We start from the raw sequence: 22,561 nt of genomic DNA on the forward strand, positions 1-22,561 counted from the left end.
TATCACACATGCACGTTTTTGGTAATAGACTTGTAAGTCACAAATAATGAGGACTATTTTGGTTAGACTGGTCATAGTATTAGTGATCTACCCGCGACAGTTTCGTCATATCCGTTATGAGAATGGACCAATCAGAATAAAGTTTAACATGAATGCAGATGAGTTAGTTTCATTGGTTTATTATTACTATTAATGCTTAGTTAGGGTAGGTTATTTGAATCGGTAGTATGTCTTCGCTTTTATTATGTCTACTGTTCTATTTAGACACCTGCTATTATCTTTAAGAGACAATGGAATAGTTGGGTGTGGAACGGACTGCCGAGACGAATGTCCGCAGGTTCAAATCTCAAGGACACACACCTCTGACTTTTCTTAAATTATGTGTGTATTCTTTGTGAATTATCGCTTACTTTAACGGTGAAGAAAAACATCGTGGGGAAACTTGCATATCTGAGAAGTCGTTTATAGGAAATTTGAGAGTGTGTGAAGTCTATCAATCCGCACTAGGCCAGCGTGGCGGACTAAGGTCTAATCCCTCTCAGTAGTAGAAGAAGCCCTTGCCCAGAAGTGGGACAGTATATCACATAGAGCTGATATATTATTATCTTTAGCAGTGGCTTAGGTACTTAATTTAGACTATTTCGACGAATTTGTGCCTTCCTAAAAATGAAAGGGAAAGTTCTTAGCATTTGGAGATTTTTCGTATCAACTATTTTATCCTTTTCAATTTAAAAATAACTCAAAAAGTCGACTATTTTAGATGACTCGAACACTACTTACATTCTACAAGCATCAAAAGATACATTATACTATACAAGCATTCTCGTAGGAGTCTAAACACCCACACACTACTTCAATCACAACCTTCCTTTTCAAATTCGGCTCTAGCTAATATCCAATATAATCTCAAATCAAAGGTCAAAGGAATCTGTCACATCACTAATCTGGGGTACATCCCTATTGATTCGATGATTTATTACCCCAATAAACCGGATGACATCGTCCCAAAGTTATCCAAAACCCCTATTTCTACAGACCTATTGTTTCCAAAATTGATGGTTTAGGGGTAAGATCACTTAGTTTATCTAATGGGGTAAAATTTATTCAAGTAACTAACTTTGAAGTGATAATGTGGCTGTTTAGGAATGACGTCAAATGTTACATAGTTCAGAAGGGGTAGGCAGAGTGACAAATACAATTTTAGTATTGTTTATAAGATAGTTTAGGGGTAACAACTACAAACAATACGTCTTTATTCCCGAAGGGTTAGATAAAGGCGTAAAGTACACCCATTTCTGCTGTGTGTATTCTGTCCCATGATGTGATAGGCGGCAAGTCAACTGCTATATCAACACATTCCAGACTCCGGTCTAATACTATACAGAAAAATCTATATCACGACACGAAATTTGTACCCGAGATCACAGAGCGGTAGTCGTACCGCGCACGCAATACAACTGCGCTACCAAAGCATTCAAAATATTAAAACATTTATTGAAGTTATATTCTTTTGGCGCGTTATGGAAAAATTATGAGCGTGAATTTTTACTATGCGCACGCACAACGTCACGAAAAACCGATATTTTGAAATGAGCTAGTCATTAGTTAAATTATTACACTATTATTTAATCTATACTATTATATAAAGCTGAAGAGTTTGTTTGTTTGTTTGTTTGAACGCGCTAATCTCAGGAACTACTGATCCAAACTGAAAAATTATTTTTGCGTTGGATAGCCCTATGTTCGTGGAGTGCTATAGGCTATATATCATCACGCTATACCCAATAGGAGCGGAGCAGTAATGGCTAATCTCAGGAACTACCGGTCCAAACTGAAAAAATATTTTTGCGTTGGATAGCCTTTTGTTCGTGGAGTGCTATAGGCTATATATCATCACGCTATACCCAATAGGAGCGGAGCAGTAATGGCTAATCTCAGGAACTACCGGTCCAAACTGAAAAATTCTTTTTGCGTTGGATAGCCCTATGTTCGTGGAGTACTATAGGCTATATATCATCACGCTATACCCAATAGGAGCGGAGCAGTAATGGCTAATCTCAGGAACTACCGGTCAAAACTGAAAAATTCTTTTTGCGTTGGATAGCCTTTTGTTCGTGGAGTGCTATAGGCTATATATCATCACGCTATACACAATAGAAGCAGAGCAGTAATGGCTAATCTCAGGAACTACCGGTTCGAACTAAAAAAATCATGTTGTATTGGATAGCCCTTTGTTCGTGAAGTGCTATAGGCTATATATCATCACGCTATGACCAATAGGAGCAGAGCAGTAACGGCTAATCTCAGAAACTAGGAGTTTGAACTGAATAATTCTTTTTGTGTTGGATAGCCATTTGTTCCTGGAATGCTATAGGCTATATATTTCAACACGCTATGCCCAATAGGAGCGGAGCAGTAATCGCTAATCTCAGGAACTACCGGTTCGAACTGAAAAAATATTTTTGTGTTAGATAGCCCTTTGTTCCTGGAGTGCTATAGGTTATATATCGTCACGCTATGACCAATAGGAGCGGAGCAGTAATGAAACATGATGCAAAAACGGGGACAATTTATTAGTTTTGAGAGCTTCTGTTGCGTGCGCTGCGTAAACGGTTAAAGTTATGCAACAATAATGTATGACGGGATTGTTCCTCTTAAAAGTTCTACAAAAATATATCATAAAACAAAAGTCCCCCGCTGCATCGGTCTGCCCGAACGTGTTAAACTCAAAAACTACCCAACGTATTAGGATAAAATTTGGTATGGAGACAGTTTGAGACCCTGGGAAGAACATAGGCTCCCGGGAAAATATATAGCGTGACTTTTATAACGGAAAACTTTAGCCCGAAAAACTTTATAACGCGGGCGGAGCCGCGGGCAAAAGCTAGTATGTAATAAGTGTACAAATAAATTAATAAAATATACAAATAATAATTATTAAAGTCCAGAAAAAGTCAGTTGTTTTATGATATTTAAATAAAATTTAAAAAACTAGATAATACGTTATAAAAAAACTTTCTTGCCATGTACTAAATCTTTTTGTCTATTATTAGTATCATATTCTCTCCAAACACAGGATAATTCGAAGGATAACATTTTGAGAAAGATTTTTATCTAAGTATTACTTCTTACGTGCGTACATTACACACAAACGTACAAAAAGCTTTTTTTTTCAGATATATCTAAATTTCACATCGTATTCGTTGGCGCAACCTAATGAGTGTGAAGAGAACGTCATACAAGTGTTTGGTTCAGTCTTAGAACTGGACTCTAAGTAAGTATAACTAATTATTGCACGCGGATGCACCCGACTTTACGATTACACATTCCTTAGCAGCGATATAATAATGACGATTTATAATAGCTTTAGAAAATTACCAAATTTAGATCATTGATTCCCGAAGTGTCCAGATGAACCCCTATGGGCCCATGGGAGACTGGGGAATATGGTATAAATTAGGCTGCTATCAATGTAGGCAGATAATAGTGATAGGGGCCGTAAAAGGCATGGTGACCCCAACATAACCCGTTGCTATGGCTGGGAGTTAGTTGTAATGCACTTTCTCAGCGAAACCTAAAAAAAAAGGTCTATTGAAACCAGCAAAATTTTGAAAGTGGTCTATGTGAAAAAACAGTTTATTATCCTTTGATTTGATTAAGATATTTTTGATTCAGACCAAATTTGGTAATTTAATTGTTTCTTCAGATTGGCGCACTACTGCGGCTCCATGGCCAATTCCGTCACAACTAAGGATGACGGTAAAGGCCCAACTAACATCATGCATGTACGACTCTACGCGTCCAAAACTGCTAAGGATAAGACCTCGTTTAACGCTAACTTCACTTCCTATCGAACCATGGATCCTGGTAAAGATGGTAAGTATTGAACATATTTTATTCTGTAGATCATCATCATCATCATCATCATCATCTTCTTCACTTATTTCTTTCTCCACTACTGGACATAGGCTTCCTCCAACATACACCGTTTTACTCTGTCTTCGGCCTGTCGCATCCAGTTCTTGCCAGCGAAAGATAAAAATAGTTAAATAGATTCACAACCCTATTTATTTTTTTTATTTTTCCTCATTTCCATATCCTCTAGAATATTGAATTTCCTCAATACATTTTCTCCAGCATTTAGCAAAATAAGTAGTTTGCCGACCACCTGCCTACGTGACGTTAATCCATGGGGATTCAATCTCACATATTGTTAATAAATTCAACCCATTGAAAATGTTTCTCCAATCTAAAATCGAACCATCCCAAACCACTTTTCAAATACTGCTTCGACAACAAGTTCTTTTTAATGGCAAATTGTATTCCTGTAAGAAAAAGCAGTTATAGCCTAGTTGGTTGTGGAACGGATTGCCGAGACGGATGTTCGCAGGTTCAAACCCCAAGAGCAAACACCTCTGACTTTTAAAAAAGTATTTGTGTATTCTTTGTGAATTTATCGTTCGCTTTAACGGTGAAGGAAAACATCGTGAGGAAACCTGCACATCTGAGAAGTTCTGTATAGGAATTACGAAGGTGTGTGAAGTCTACCAATCCGCACTAGGCCAGCGTGGTGGACTAGCCTAATCCCTCTCAGTGGTAGAGGAGGCCCGTGCTCAGCAGTGGGCAAGTATATAATACAGAGCTGATATTATTATAGATTCCTGTAATTGCTCTTAAGCTAAGTACGCAATAATACAGAAAGGAATATACAAATACAATCATTTTACAAATCCAACCTATTGTTTCAGATAAATGTAGCGAAACGGAATTCGACTGCGAAGACAACACTTGCATTAACATCACATTGAAATGCGACGCGTACGCCAACTGCAGGCTAAAAGCTGACGAGGACATCGAATTGTGTAAGGTCAGTGAATCAGAAATAGTAGTCGAACCTTTAAGATAAAGGCATGTTAAACCGAACACTGTAGAAAATACTAAATTGTCTTACTTTACGTTGGCGGTTGAAAGTGATAATATATTTAGTAAAGTCTGCTAGCATTTACTTACTGAATTGTCGCATTTCACCTTAACGGATGAAAGTGGCTGTTCAATCTGATTATATAAAATAAATAAAAATTTAATTTCTCTATCCGCCAATAGATGGCTCTAGCTCAAATGTAGATCGCGATATGGTTTACAAGAATTAGAAACTATAAGTATTTGTGAATATTTCTTATTAAATTGTTTTAAGCGTTCCGGAAATTGGAGTTTTCATTTCCTTGGCTTTGTATACGCCTCTGTACAGTGGCTATCGTTACTTAGTAAAATCTGCTAGCATTTTCCGATCTCAATGAATCAGTTGGCCTTGTAGAACCAGAACAAATATCTTCAGAATTTTTGTATACATTCGAGTGCAAAATACAAGTACTAACAAGATTCCTTGATTAATGTTTAATCATTGAAAGAAAACTATTTTCCTGATTTTATCACGGTTTTCATATAATAATATATTCCCGACGTGTTTCAAGAGTCCACCCCGTGACCACGAGGGCTGCAAAGTCTTCGAAACGTCGTTTAATCAATGTAAACATAAGAAATCATAATGTTTCATCAATTGCAGACTTAAGTACATACATAAATTATACATACACAGCTGGTTTACTACCAATCCCTTGAGAAAATAAGGATGCAATCGTGCACAATACTAAGATTTCAATCAATTCCTTTGCAGACGGAAACGGAATCAGTGATCAAAAAGACGCACATAATGGTAATTCTGGTGATCTTCTCTCTCATCCTATCGGGAATGAGCTTCGTGTTCCTTTTTAAGTGTATAAGGAAACTGTATCAGGACCACAAGATTATAAAGGTAAGATCAGATCTATACTTAGATCACCAGATGTATTCCTAAGTACTCTTCCTTCTTGGTAGGGTCAATTGACTGATAAAACTATAAACTTAGTATCTGATACAAAAAAATCATAACATTCTTTATTTTAAATGTAATGAAATTAGTAGAGTATTCTTACGAAACGCCATTTTTTTCACTGTAAGCCTATTTTTCTGTGTAAACTAAATTATAGACATTTAAATTTCCATACATTTGAAGACAATTAACTTAATTTGAATGTCATTTGGAAAGAATCATAAGACTACTAGGTTACCATGAGCGGATCGTACTACGCTAAAATTAAGGTAAGTTCAGGCTGAAAAAAAGAGCTCCACTGCAATTATCCATTTTAATTTACCAGGAGCACATAAGACAGTCCTGCGAAGACCGCCTAGACAGTCTGGTGGGTAGCCGCCTAACTTTGGACCCTAAACGGCTGCAGAGAGACAGCGAGCCTCGTGCCAGTCTCGAAAGAGAGAACCACGCCAACAAGATGTTCCAACAACAACGAAGTTTCTCGAAACCTAAGGTACTTTCTCAGCTTTTTGTGTTGAATATAAAGCAGCCTATTGCCTCAAGTATTTTTAAAGATTCATATTTTTATTTATTTTTCTATATGTGTTGTTAAATAAACTGTTTCAAAATGTGTTCAAAGACTTATCTATCGGTCCTCGTAAACTAATAACTTTTATAAACTTGAACAAATTTGAGAAGGACAGGTAGTCACTAATCGTTATTAAATTTCATTGTTACTATAGTCAGAATGTATTTCATATACATACGCATACTACTTCCACACTTAAAATCCGAAGTACCTTTAATTATAAAGCAATCAATAACTTCCAAACAGCAATCCAGTATAGACTCTGACTACATCCAAGAAACTCACTTGGATATAGACGATGAACCCTGGAGAAGAGAAGTAGACAGCGTCCCCATAGAAGCAGATGATATTAGAATAGAAAGAAACGGAAGAACCAGGCGCAGCGATATGAGTAGAAAAGAAGAGTCCATCAGGAGTAAGAGGAAAGAGAGCGAAGATGTGCGGGAGAAGAAGCAGATTAGAGATGTGTCTGTTGGCGCCCCTGATACCAAGGAATCGGGATGTCAGACCAGGGAAAGTTTGTTCCAGACGGACCCACCACCAAGTTCAGATGGTAAGTAAGGTCGCAGTTTAATTTAAAGTTAGAATATCAACAAAGATTGGTGAAGATTTGTTACTTAACTGGATAGCATGACGTCTTCAAATCTATTAATAATAGCATAACATCTGCCAAACTTTCAAAATACATTTAACTTTTGTATGGGATAAATCCCAAAAAGCGTTTTTTTTAGCTTTCCCTACATTACGTAAGGAACCTCGGTACACAAAATTCTTCTTAAACCCGGAGCTTATACTCAAACTATTTCAAAGTAAACATTTGACTTCCAAACGATTTTCACCGACTTCTTGAAGTTGTAGACAAAACTAAACATTACTCTATCATTTAACCTTTTAGGAGAAACTTTCACTTTGATATTTTTAGCCAAATTATATTTTGATAACGATTCTTATTAATATCTGTAATACCATACTTCTTATAGGACTATATAAGCGATACTTTTTTTTGGTTCTTTTTTAATATCGATATTTGTATACTCAAATGTGGAGGCTAGTTATTAGTAATTTGATTATACATTGAATACGTCTTGTACTTTTGTTTATTTTTTGGTTCTTTTTTAATGTCGATATTTGTATTAGCAATTTGATTAAACATTGCTGTATCTTAACTTAATGTTATTAGTCTGTAAGCCTTCCTAAAATAAATAAAGTAAATAAAATAAATATTACTAATTAATTAATATATCGTGATCAATACCAGGTTCTGGTAGCAACAGCCGTGGGTTCTCGACATTCGGCTACTCGGGCGCGACGATAGCTCGCCCCTCTCCGACTGCACAAACCAACACATCGGAGATCACCATCGAACTCCTGAGGCAAGTGCCGAGGCAAGAGTCGATGAAGTCTCGTGAGTATTCATTTTTTTCCTTTTTTGTAAAACTCACCATAAAGGCTCATGTGTGTCGCGTTCAGCTTGTTGATATCATTTTTCAAACAGGCTGTTATCTATAACCCTATCAATATGACGCCAGCGCTGTGTATTTACGAAATTCAAATGTGCTATTAGATCAAATTACCAGTATAAAGAGTAGCCTATATGCTAATCTAAGTCATGGTCCGTGTGCCAAAGTTCATCCAAAACCGTTTGTTTCTGCGTTTACTTCCAGCAATCATTTTCATTTTCGAATTTATAATATTAGTAAGATTATTCCACTGCTTGGATAAAAATCTATTACGAGCCAACCTAGCCATTAACCGCATGGATAATCGCCGGAACTTACTAATGAAGCCATATCGCGCTATTTCCGATTCCCTAGGGATAAAGAATATGCACGTACCGTCTCCGTTTAATATCACCATTAATAAGTTCCTGGAGGAATTTAATTGAAACCGTTTCGTATTTTATATCGAAATGGATTTATTTTGTGTAGTGGCTTGAAAGTAGATAAGTCTTTGGAACTAACATTTTGAGGTGATAGATCCTTTTGAATGGGTATTTGGGAGTTAAGAGAAATCCTTCAGGAATTGTAGGTATTTATCTACGGGCGAAATAACGTATATAAATTAGTTATAATCAATCTACTGGAACCACAGCACTATAACATTGACCAGTGGCCGCCTTAGTGGGGGCGTGAAGAGGAAGCACTAAGCAACTGTCTGGAGCCTGGAGCTGCCACGAGGAACCTCGAAGAATGCTGTATCCAACAGCTTTAAAGTCACTATCCTATTCTTACACCCAACATCGTTAAAATCGGAGACTTTTACTCCCGTCCAGGGCCTCGTGCTGGCTAATGGCCATTAGACATGTCCTTTTAAATGAGATTTCAAGTATTCCCCAATAGGCAGTTTGCGAAATAATCCATGAGCAATTTGATCGTAATTACTATCAAGTTTTACTAACGAAGTTTATATTATAAACTAGCTGTGGCCCAACTTCGTGGACTTAGAACTTATCTAAGTCTGAAAAGTTTTAAAGCAACTTTCAAATATATTAAAATGACGCTTACTTTTCTAGTATCCGATTTTAATGAAATTAATATTTTGCTCTAAATTATACTCTGTCTATCTTTGAAAACTATATGAAATCCGTACAGTTTTCGGAGATGTGCGCTAACAATAAATCATACAGAAAATAATTCTAAAAATCGTTGATTTGCGGTCTGTTATTCTCCTTTAGTCACCTCCTTTCCATGTAGAAGGGCTTCTTTTTCCGCACTTAGCCCGTAGCAAGTCGGGCCATTATACCTTTGCCCCCTTTATTATTACTTTTCTATTAGTATACAGGCATACCGGGTTTTGCTACTTTATACACGTACTAGCGACCCGCCCCAGCTTCGCACGCGTGAAATGCTGACTATTTAATGGATGTTATTATTATACATATAAACCTTCCTCTAGAATCACTCTACCTATTAAAAAAAACCGCATCAAAATCCGTTGCGTAATTTTAAAGATTTAAGCACACATAGGGACAGAGAAAGCGACTTTGTTTTATACTATGTAGTGATTATCATACACGTGTGGCACCCACGTAAGTGTGTCGCGTGCCGGGATCAGCCTGTATTTTCGGTTCCAACAGGCCGACATAATTGTGTCAACTGCCGAGGGGTAATCATCTCTCGTCAGTCGACATACAATTAGACCCCACTTAATTTACCATCAGGTGCAGTAGGCCGGTGTAAAAAAAAATTAAGAGCAGCGACATTTTCTTTTTTTTTTTTATATATTATTTGTTTAGGCTTTTTGTCCGGTGCGACTTTTTATTTGGTTGGATTATAAATGTATGTGACGAGTAGCATTTACTCAGTAGTTCCAAGGACTGTCTCCTCTTTAGTGAACAGAACCTATCAAATACGAAGAGGTGCTTGAGTAGATTGAATTGATTAGACGTTGTCAAAGTCCCGTTGAGTGATATTGAACAGTGCCTCGCATTTGAGTGGCGAAATTTAGTTCCTTTCGTGGTACCTACATAACATCACGCCGGTTTCCTTATTTAAGTGTAAGCAGAGGTACTTATTGTCTATGTTATGACCTATGTAATTGACGATACTGATGCCATTTATCGGAAGCAATTTTAAGTTCCAGGCAAAGTCTGCATGAAGAAAATAATATTATTTTACCTAGCTCGTATACGTTTACTATATTTACAAAATCAACCAACAGTTGATCCTAGTAATAAATTTAAAAATGTGTAAAAACGATTGAAGTTATAAACTAACGCAAAAATTGCTGAAGGGATTTGGATGGAATTTGGCTCACGAATTGTTCACGACTTGCATTACCATATTTTTATTCCGTACAAGTAAAGAATGATTCTAGCAGTATTATTAGAGTCAAATCAAAATCATCACTGCTTAACAATTTAACTCAGTTGTAACTTGTTCACAAAAGTTCCAAAGAAATTATAATATTTGAATATTAATGCAATTCTGTTATATTTTGTTAAATAATTAATATTCGGATGAATTTGATGAAGGCCTTTGTAAATTTTGATTTCGAAAATCATTAAAGGAATTTGGGTCTTATTTACTGGAACTAAATAGGAATTTAGGCATGTGATCCTATTTCGCTACTTTTAATTTCAGTCCAAATTTTTTACCCATATTACTAAATTGTATTAATGCCCTCCTAGCCGAATTTCGGCCATGGCGGCCAATCTTAACGGAGATCAGCCAGGTACGCAGGATATATTATAGTGCACAAGTGTGTGCGCAATACACAGGTGCACTCTCTGTTCCTTCACTCTCATAGTTCAGTGAGACGGCAATCCGACATGACCGGTGAGAGATCAGGCGCAGGACCAACGGCTTTACGTGCTTAAATAAATTGTATTAGGTTATCGACCACCTGCCTGATATCGAGAAGTCAATTAAAAAAACACAAGCCTCGCACATATCCTTAAAGAAATAGACAGAGATTCAACCATAATAACCATTTTTCGCCATATGTATTCCGTCATATGATGGTAGACTTCACATACCCTCAAAATTCTTATAGAGAACTTATCAGGTATGTAGGTCTCTTCACGATGATTTCCTTCAATGTTAAAGCGGTATAATTTGGGAATAATTGACTCATAATTTTATAAAAGTTAGAGTTGGTGCTCTTGCTCGGCAGACCGTTTCATAACCAACTAGTCTAACGACGCTCTACAAACATACTGCATCACTATTATATGGACGCGGGAAGGTGACCCACTGTACCTATTGGTAATTTTAGTTGAGTCGAAATGACGTGTCGACTGACGAGAGATGATTATCCCGATCGACACAATTATGCGTACTTAAAATCAGATATATACAGTAGTAGAGAAAGGTGAAATTTTCCGAAATGGAACCCGACACAACATATAGGTACTAATATGCATAAATGCGATCTGAAAATCGATCTAATGATAATTAGATTCTACATAAATATGCATTTCTTTATTGTTCACTATTTTTATTGTTCTATTTTAACATTTTAATTTTGTACTACAGATTGTTTCTCGTATTTTATTCTTAACTAACTTAATCAATAGTAATTTTGATATCTTAAGTGAATTGGACTCATATGAACGTTGGGCATGTCTGTTAGAAATATAAATGCTAGCTAATAAGGGTATATTTATTGTCAATTTCAATGTAAGTGTTTATATTGTTGACATGCTTTATAAATAAAGGTAAGTCGGCAGGAATTTGGTTATATGAACCCTTCACCATTGATGCACAGGCTGATCCCAGAACGCGACATACGTGAGCCACTATAGCTGGTTTTAACACCCTGTGTACGGTATCCGCTATACACAACTATAGAAACCATAGGATATCTAAATATTAATTAGACTCGTCTATTCCAGAAAAGAAAATGGCCGACCGTCGACCAATCAGCACAGAGACGACCCGCTCAGCTCCTGACGTTATCATAGTGTCAAAACCGATTCGCTGAGGAAGACCATCGGGGCCCCCGCCGTGGGCCCCGATACCCCCCGACTGGTACCCCCTGGAGCCTCGGACCTGTCCTGAGGGCTCCTACCAGCCCCATTCGTGCATGGACTCTTTCTCCAAGAGCATATCTTTTGATAACTGTGAAGGATACTACAGCAAATACATAGATCAGGAGCCGAAGTTGATTTACGATTATTATTTGAAAAGTGACTTTAAAGCGCAGACGTTGCCAAGGAATTTAGGCTCTTCTGTGGGGTGCAAAAGGGTGCACGCACAGCGCAGTGTGTGCTTCTACGGTGTAGATGATAGTCCGACGAGGAACACTTTTGTTGTGACGGCTGATATCGAGCCACATAGATAACGAATGTTCTAGATTTGTTTTAGTAGATGATAGATATATTGTTTTTAGTGTCACGCTTGCGTTTAGGTGTGTTTTTGATATATTTAAAAGGGCATTTTTGGACTTTTTTGTCTCGCTCTTTGTTAGTCAATCGGCAGCTAATAGGGTTAACACGTAATAGAATTTGGAAACGTTTTGGTGCATTGAATTTATGTTAGTTTTATTGTGTTTTCACTAACATTAGTAATGTCTAATTATAAGTTACATTGGCGTTGAAGTTGCGGATAAAGATGTTTCATAAAACTATTCAACTGGTTTAATAAGGCGTATGTTACATGTAAGTGAAGCACGGCTTAACAAAGATGTTTTTGGTCCAACTCAAGTCACGTGACACAAAATGGCGGCAGCGAACTGTCAAAATATTGTATTCATTAAATCTTTTGAAACTGTAAAATCAACAGTGGCTGTGTTGAACATTATGCAGTAATACAAAGTACCAAATTGCCATTTTTTGTATGCAAACGAAATATCGATTTTACAGAAAGTCTTTTTATTCAAGTTTGTTATGCTGTGCTATATCGCTTGCACTTTTATACGCCCAGAATGATTTCGCACGCCACGCGAAAAGTCACGTTCGTATTAATACAGAGAAATTTCGGCCTTATTACATTGAAAACCACTTGAAAATATGCTAGAATTGCATGATTAAACAACAAAATACCTTCTAATTCTGCTCTTCAAATGTGTCTGAACTACATAAGGTCGAAATTATCGCGTGTTTCTCAGCTCGGCTGGTGTGCACTACCTTTTATGCATAAAAATACGCAATGTACAGACGCGGCACAATTAATTAAGTCTAATTTAATCGATTGTAAGTTTATCGATTTTGTGAATTTTAATAGTTTTGCAAGGAAGAATTGTGAATAATCGTTTTAAGATATCCATAAGTAGCATCTATTGTATAGAGAGCTAGGTTTCATAAATGATTTTGACGACTTGCTTTGGCCTTAATGGGTTCATTTAATGCGTATTCTTAAATCAGAGCGAGGAAAGGAAGGTTGAAAATAGGAAAATTAACCGATGAAAAAAAAAAACAAGTTTTTTGGTTATATAGTTTTCATCCATGTCCTCAAGAGTTAAAGTATTGCATGGTATAAATAAATTAAAATATTTTTTATATCTTTGCCAACGACATTGCAAATTTTATTTGTAAAAGAATTGCTTATATATACCTATACAAATAAAAATCATTTATTATATAGGTTATATAGTTTTCATCCATGTCCTCAAGAGTTAAAGTATTGCATGGTATAAATAAATTAAAATATTATTTATATCTTTGCCAATGACATTGCAAATTTTATTTGTAAAAGAATTGCTTATATATACCTATACAAATACAAATCATTTATTTGCACACACCATGACAAGCATAGGAAAAAAAATATATTATGTAAAAATTTCCAATCATCAATACTTAATTTAAATGTGAAAAATACGGCACATACTAACATAATAAACAAAACAGCAGGGCTTAATATTTTAAAATTTTCTCCACAAACACTCAAAATTTTACTTCTATATTTCCTAGCCTCTCCCTTCTTCCGCCGAGCGCAGACCCGATTTTGTTGCGGGGAACAAACGCTTTATACCCACCATCACTTGGAGGGTGAGTGGAATGGTTATGTTGGTTTCACCTTACGACCCAATGTCGACTCGGCAGTATAGCATCATCCGAGCGAGCGTTGGACCGAATCCCTAATCCCTGTATACCTCACACTGGAATACCAACCAAAATCTTGCTGGCCTTCTACGCACATACACGACGGCCCTGAGGTATCAGGCACCAGGACAGCTGCAAGCATTAACAACTGGACTGAACCTAAGCCGTTTGAACTAGCAATATTAAGTCTAACGCCCGTATTCCTAGAAGTTTTTTATGTAATGACGGAGCAAAGCTGTGATAATAAATCTGTTTCTCAGTGCTGACGGCATGGCAGCCTTCGCAGTGCGTAGACATAGGGCCGTTGTGATAATATTGTTGTATCTCAATAATACATAAATATCTCAAGGAGGTAAGTTTGTAACACCATTTTTCATACTAAAATGTATTTGACTTGTGTCGTTTAAGTTTGTTAGTAAACTGTCTTTATGAAAACCAAAGTTGAAAGTTAGTTTTCAAACTTTGTTTTTAAAAAGACAGTCAAAGGAAGACATAAACATTTTGTAAAACGCTCTTTTTACAGTAAACATTATATTAGCAAAATAATTACAGAATACAATTTTAGACATTCTTTTGACAACGTCCAGCCAGAAAGAATAATAATAGAATAGTCGCCGCGTGACATATCTTCTCTTCTGCCAGCCTGCCCGCGCAGCCGAATACTTCCGGAAACGCCCGATGTCATCGGCTAGGATAGCGGCACGTAACATTTTTTTGGTAATTAAAAACTGTACCAGTGCGAGTTTGACTCGCTCATCTAGGGTTCCGCACAAACTTGAAGGCAAGGCAACTATGTATAATAGTATTAGTTTGAGGGCTTCACATTTTTTCCTTTACATGTTCTGTAAGACATTGCTTCTTGCCAAATTTGATGATGATCAGAGACTTTCCCGAGCTCACACCCACCACTACAACTCTTGTAAGCCAGGACCAGCAGTGGCACGCATTTTATGATACCGAGCGGTGAAGCTCGGCGAGTCTCAGGGAAAACTAATATGTCATTATCCCGCAACGAAATTAATAAATAGAAAGATAGGAGTTGGAAATATTAACTGTCCACTTCCCTCCATAGCAAAGCATTGATTCTAGATCAATAGGAAGTACCCTATAGGTTTTTATTACCTTGTAAAATCGGAAAATATGCGACATAAAAGATTATAATATGATTCGGTCGCATTGCCTTACAAATTTGATTTTTTCACAGCCGAAACATATAGTAAATAATAATATCAACCCTGTATTATGTACTGTCCCACTGCTGGATATGGGCCTCCTCTACTACTGAGAGAGATTAGGACATAGTCCACCACGCTGGTCCATGCGGATTGGTAGACTTCACACACCCTCGACATTCTTATAGAACACTTCTCAGGTATGCAGGTTTCCCCACGATGTTTTCCTTCACTCTTAAAGCAAGCGGTAATTAACAAAGAATACACATAAAACTTTAAAAAAGTCAGAGGTGTGTGTTCTAAGGTTTTGAACCTACGGACATTCACCTCGGCAGTCCGTTCTACACTCAACTAGGTTAAATTAAATACGAAAGTATGAAAATATCTAAACTTGTGTACAATCAATAAATTCTTTGTAATTTTACATAGACTGTTGTGCTCAAATAAACCGATTAACCAAGTTGAATTTATTTTCGGGAGTTTTGAAACTTTCCTTGTTATAATCGGTTTCATTGTTACAAAAATAAATTCTACAAAATTATATTTAGAGGTGAAACAGATACAGGGTCCTTTTGACTTTGCGTTACTTTATGAAACCACATACTTATCTTCTTGATAATAACACTACAGTTACTCAGACCAAAGAAGTAAATAAACAAGTGTAAGTTTCGAATAAAATAAACATCAATAAAAAGTAATTTTTACTTACACGCCCTTAATGCCACTACTACTCTAAGAGAATTCGTCGTAGCGGCAACATCATACTTTCAGTCAGAAATACACACATGCACACGCCAAATTCGCATTAAATAACAAAACGATAAAAAATCACAAAAGTATAATTGGGATTTTTGGTGAAAATATTAGTTATTCATGGATGATTTTTGGTGCAATGTTAGTAGAAGTAAAGACGAATATATGGTTTCATTTATTAACGCAATATAAAAATGACCCTGTATGAAATAGCTTTTTGTATAGCTAATAAGATAGACAGAGACCTATGTTGTACCAAGTATTCCCTTTGCGTCGCGTTTCATTTAACTTATCGCCATGATGAGTATATCAAACTAACAGGCCGGAATAATTGTGTCGACTAGTGAGAGGTAATCATCTCCCGTCAATCGATACTATTTAAACCATAGCCCTACTGTACCTGGTAATAAGTGGAATACCACTTACTACCAGGTACAGTAGGGCTACGTAGTTCTGCCCATATAAAAAACCCTATTTGAACTATATGCTAATAGACTTGACATTTCTCGCTTGTAAGTTTTCTAACTAACCAATAAGGCGCCAGTGAGGAAGGATAAAATTTTTCAAAAGGTAACCCGATGAAAAAAAATTGCCTTAGTTAAAATATCGCTGCCAATTTAACAGAAATCAAAAACTAAGATAAAGGTAAATAAACTTAAAAGTGAAGCCGGTAGGAATCGAGTTGAACGCTTCGCCGTGTCATATTATTTTTAATGCAAATTACATTATCAATCCTTACAATAAAATAAGAATGTGGTATTTTTAATATTATTTGAACGTCAGCAACCTTTTATGCTATAAAAAACATAACATTATAGCTTGGAGATCACGCCAAATCTGTGGAAACCCAGTCGAGCTGGTTTCAAACAGAACTATCTTCAAAATGACTCTAAACGTGTTTTACGTGACGCGACAGCGTTACAATTTACAATTGTTCTTATATGAGTTGATATATTACAGAGATGTATTTTACAACAATGGTTCAGAATATCAAATAACTTCCACGTACGTTTCACAAATCATGTGTGCGGGGATGGATTTGGTGGGGGGCCGTGGTGAGTCGACCCGCCTTTTGCGTTTGTTATTTATCGTCTTCACCGGATTACTTAATACAATATTATGAACTATACAATCATATAAATGAAGATAATATAAATACGATGCTCAATAATTATGTGACTATTGTCTGTTACATAATATATCATATGATAATGTTAATCTCCAAACCAAAAATAAATTCATTATGATTTTTAAGATATAAAAGTAATTTTCCAAAGTCACAAATTACTTTATTAATTAAAAAAAAATATCGTATCATTTACTTAATTGTAACAACATTTCACCATCCTTCATCACGACATTATTCATTAAAAAAATCGTTGAACAATAAACCCCCCAACAAAAGCCCTGACTACCCCCACGTGACATAACAGCAGGCTTATTTCTCGTGTAGATCCCAAAAATTCAAAGCCAACGAGCACATTTATCCCAATTGACAATTTTTCCTCCTAGTTCCGTATTTCTTATACTTTATTTTCAAGATCTTTCTTTGTCGTTTTGGATATAGGATATCTTGTGCTTTATTTCAGAGACAATATGTTTATAAGTGATTAATGGATCACAACACAGTTATAAATAAATAAATAAAATACTTTATTTATCACGTAGGGGAACAAAGTTCCACCTACTTTACTTCAAAACTATGTAAAGGAATAATTATTATTTCTAAATAACAATTTAAATAACTATATTACCTATGTATATCAACGGATATTTGAAATTAGGGATAAAATTTATAAGGAATACAAGGCCAGCTCGGGCAGGCAGCTAGGGGAAAATAAAAAGAAAACGCGAAATAAATAGGCTCATGGCCCATGGTCACAAAATCACATGATCTTCGGGACGAAACACTAATTGTATTGCGTTTCTTGTTTTTATATCATTTTTTTTTATACTTCCACGGCGAAGTACTCCCGCTGCACCTGATGGTAGTGGAGTGGAGTCCAATAGAATGTTGACTGACGAGAGATGATTTACCATCGACATTCGACACAATTATGCCGGCCTCTCCCGGAACGCGACACACTATGGCAGGGTTTTAAGACCTTGTGTAAGGTGGTTCCTATCTGGGCGGATATAATATATCTTACCATTAGCAAAAAACGTGTAATGGTATTTGTATGTGTGTTGTTTGTAAATTTTATTATTATATCTTTATTTTGTTTCTTATTTGTTCATGTCATGGTGTTATGCGAATAAATGTTTTTGTTTTATATATGTCTTAAGACACATATATTACACTTATTTTAACCATGTTTTTGGGGTTCAATGAGCACAGTAATTTAGCTAATGAGTAAGATTTGTTTCATCGATTTTTGTTGGGTATATAATATTAGTCTTTCTTGTAACTCACTGTGCCTTTTGCGTCCCATGATGTAATAAAAGCCTATCACCTTACGAGATACAAATTCCAACCTCAATTAATCTTATATTTTTCCGAATCGAAGCGTAGATTTTGTTTTCCCAAAACTCGAACCCGGAACCGCACAGATTACAGAAGTCAACTTCCACTACACCAATGATATCATAAACTGAAACTAAAGGAACTAAATAAACTAAAGGATTGTATGTCCAACGAGACAATTTCAAACCAACAAAATCCACTTTAAAATTTTTATTTCACGATATCGAATTTTATTAAAATCCGTGTCTCGTTACACGTCAATTATCAAACGATATTCCCTTATATTACAGTTTGAAGTCTACGGACCGCCCCTCTGCCTCCCAAGCCACCCCCACCAGAACCTTTGAACTCTCCAACTGGTATTAAAACTTGTCTACGCTTCATTTTAATGACTTCTCATTCGTATCAGGGATGTAATTGTGAAGTTCTTATTGCTTTATGAAAGTTGGCGCCGAATTTGATATTTTGGTGTTTATGCATTTGGTTTGATATCGCTTGGCAAAATCCATATGACAGTTGAACCAACATAATTTTAAAAAATACAGTTTTCGAAAGCAGTCTCTGTCTATCTCGAGATGTTATAAAATTCTAAATATTTCCGCGACGTCAAATTCTTACAAACATAACGCAAAAATGCTTCCTTACTGCTTGACTATAGAAATAAACAAAGCGGTATTGGTTAGATACTCGCATACCTTATACTTTTATAGTTTATTTCTCAGTCCATATCTCATGATTATTCCAATGATCCCAATAAATGCATATTTTTGTCCCATAACCACCTTTAAGGCTATCAAACAACTCATCTCAAAATCTTAATGATATAGATGGCGGCTTCTCATTCCGTCTCTGTCCATTCTCTTCGAATACAATGATGTTCGTATTTAAATTTAACAGCTCCAGTAACTAGCAACTGTGTGACGAAATACCAAAATTGTAATTGCATTGTATATTCTGGATAAAAGGCTTTTAAGTTGGCTTCACAGAGTTCCATCGTAAGTGAAGTGAAGCCCAAAAAAATGTCGACCAACTATATATATATATTAGCATTTATCTCTATAAATGCGTCCTTAGACGGTCGGTATATTTATGCTGGCCTGCCTAAATGCTTATTCATTGTTCGCTTGAAAGACCTCGTGTTGTGGGAAGAAAGGAACACCATGATAATGTACAAAATATAGTAAACCTTTACCTCTAGTTTACTACAATGTGTTTAATTATACGTCACATATTATTATTTCGTTAAATCGAAAGTCAAGAAATATTAGTCTAATTTATAAAAGGTCTAGGTTTTCAGCGGAACATTTGTGATTGAAAAATGTATAATTATGATTATTAATTTATGATATTACTGACTTAATGGAGAATTTACAATTAATAGGATATTTTTATATCCTCCCCGATAGCGGCCACCCTACGCAAGTTGTTAACCAGACTTAGTGGTCCACGTAAGTGTCGCATTCTGGAATCAGTCTGTGTATATCCGGTTCAAACTGGCCGGTATAATTGTATCGACTGCCGAGGGGTAATCATCTCTCGTCAGTCGACATTCTATTGGACCTTACTCCACTTACCATCACGTGCAGCAGCGACTGGGGTCACGTTGCCCTTATAAAACAAACACATTTAACTTTTGTATGTATCAGGGCTCATAATTTAACAGCAGCTTAATGAGAATAAATGATTATTTATTTTATAATTGACTTTTAGCCTAATATTTTTCAACTTATTATTTACGACTTAACCCAGCCAAATCGGTCGTCTATCTCTGTAAATCCTATTAAAGATAATTATTAGTAATATAGTAACTGTCAACGCTCGGCCGAATTGTGAAGCCGATTATGATTCTAAGAATATTTTAAGGCTTTACTAGATAGTTATAACAATAAATATTTATAAATGTAAATATTGTGAATATAAATTTTAAAAGGGTTTATATATTGTTAAATTTGTAAGTTATTAATAAAATTTTAGTGAAATTCTTACTTGTCGTTTCATTTATATTTACCCGACTGCTTCCAGACAAAAATTGTTCCCAACAAATTAAACAACAGTTACTATTTACTGTACCTATAGCAATAATTATTTTACTAATTATTTAAGGATTTAAATATCAGCCTATTTTCCGAAATCGCCCACATTTTTTCACACCTACCCCCAAAAAAATAATAATAATGGGTTTGTATAAAATAATAGTATTTATACGTTATTATGAATCAATTTAAAACTAAAAAATGTATGAAAAATATAATGGACGCTTTGAAATACAGAACTTTATACGGAAATGTAGTTTTTAGAGGAAGTAGATATTGCTCAATAAATAAAGACAAGCAATATAATCCATCATACAAATTTTTGTTGAATCCTGAATTGATCAATATTATACACACAATCACGCCTATCATCCTCAAACAGGTAGGCAGAGGTGCAAATACCGCCAGTGCGTTCCCTTGTATTAATTTCTTTGAATCACAAAAAGCTGCTTAAACTGCGCTCAATTAACCGTAGTGCGACTTTAGCCTAAAAACTAATCGATGGACGCCTCGTTTGTCAAAATCGGCCGACTAGGAGCAATGTCGAACATAAATTGGATACTTACATACAAAACTATGAAACCAATTGCCTTCAGGACAGATACGACCTGGCGACCTTCACAAGAGAGCGTATTCCCACCTAAAAGTCCGCATCTCTATAACCCCTGGTATAGCAGATGTTCAGGGGCGGTGATCACTTACCAACTGGTGAACTGTACGCTTGTTTCATCATCAACAGCCGCAGGATGTCCACTGCGGAACATGGGATCCAAAGATACCCAGATCGACCTATTGGAAGCGGCCCGCATCCAGCGACCTCGTGCGAGTTTTATGAGGTCATCTCTTGTCGTACTGCCTTGACTGCCTTGGTGGCGTAGTTGTACTGCATGCGCGGTACGACAGCGCTCTGAGGTCCTAGGTTCGAGTCCCGGGTCGGGCAAAGCGATATTTGGGTTTTTCTGCTCAGTATCAGCCCGGAGTCTGGAATTTGTGCCCGATATGGCGATAGTCTCAGCCCCTATCACATCATGGGACGGAAAACACTTGGCAAAAAGTGGATGCCTGGTTGCGCCTCTGCATACCCCTTCAGGGATAAATGCGTGATGTTGTGTGTGTATCTCTTATCGTATGCTTGTTTGCCCCATATAAAAAAAATATACCGGGTCATGTTGACATTGCGTTACTAAATGAAACCACAAACTTATCTACTTGGAAATATCATTTTACAATAAGTTACTTGAGCCGTAGATGTAAAATAAAAAAGTGTAAATTTCGAACAAATTAAATATTAATAAAAATAAATTTTAATTTTACGCACCCTAGTGCCACTACTAACTCTAAGAGAATTCGTTGCAGCGGTAACATCATACTTTCAGTCAGAAATACACTCACGCACACGCCATATTCGCATTAAACTACAAAATGATCACAAAATCAGAAAACTAAAACCAGGATTTTTAGTGAAAATATTCGTTATTAATGAATGATTTTTGGCACATGTCAGCAAAGGTCAAGACGAATATTTGGTTTCATATAGTAACACGATATTAAAATGACCCTGTAAATATAAAGGGTGTTAAAATTGTTATCCTTCCTAGTTTAGCTGCAGTAGGGTAACACATTCGAGCCCACATAAAATTCTTACACAGTATACAACCCCGTAGAATCAAATAAACATAGTATATTAAATTCCGAGGAAGGAAATCTTGTATACGATTTCGCAAGGTAAATATGTTCCGTTTATCTTCATGTTCCGTAAAGGATTGCTGATATTAAAAGATGGAAAGAAGTAAACAACATGTTGTCAAAGTCAACGAACTTATAACTGATGATGACTGAAATAAAATAAATAAAAAACTGATATCGCACTCTTAAATAATGACATATTTCAAAATTGTTAATTTGTGGCAGTCGTCGGAAAACTAATTTTTGTATGCTACCTTTTTTTTGAAGTTTCTTTAAAATTGAGCTTATTAAAGATAAGTAATCAATGAAACCTATAGCATGAAAAAAACTAAAAGGTCGCAAACAGAAATTGGTTGTTTGACGATTCCCACAAATTGGCAATTTTGGAATGGGTCATTATTTTATTAAGAGTGCGATATGTCGGTTTGTTAAATACGAACCTTTTTTTAATAGTAGCAGTAACAGTAACAGTTCGACTATCGCTCTGTATCGGACCCGAATCCTTGGTTGGTAGTTATATTTGGATTTCT

General features: G+C 36.0%; 1 protein-coding gene across 1 annotated transcript in view; it reads left to right on the forward strand.

The window, feature by feature from the left end:
• Positions 1–13,273, forward strand: part of LOC115447957 (neuropilin and tolloid-like protein 2) — a 42,437-nt gene extending 29,164 nt beyond the window's left edge. Inside the window, exons 6-13 of the mRNA XM_037442748.1 lie at positions 3,177–3,274; positions 3,707–3,876; positions 4,749–4,867; positions 5,675–5,812; positions 6,195–6,362; positions 6,684–6,990; positions 7,696–7,842; positions 11,773–13,273. Of these exons, the coding sequence (XP_037298645.1) occupies positions 3,177–3,274; positions 3,707–3,876; positions 4,749–4,867; positions 5,675–5,812; positions 6,195–6,362; positions 6,684–6,990; positions 7,696–7,842; positions 11,773–11,861 (1,236 nt within the window). The 3' untranslated portion in view covers positions 11,862–13,273. The remainder of the gene's footprint in view (positions 1–3,176; positions 3,275–3,706; positions 3,877–4,748; positions 4,868–5,674; positions 5,813–6,194; positions 6,363–6,683; positions 6,991–7,695; positions 7,843–11,772) is intronic.
• The last annotated feature ends 9,288 nt before the right edge of the window (positions 13,274–22,561 follow it).

This window comes from Manduca sexta, chromosome 4 (genome assembly GCF_014839805.1).
Source record: "Manduca sexta isolate Smith_Timp_Sample1 chromosome 4, JHU_Msex_v1.0, whole genome shotgun sequence".
Lineage (NCBI taxonomy): Eukaryota > Metazoa > Arthropoda > Insecta > Lepidoptera > Sphingidae > Manduca > Manduca sexta.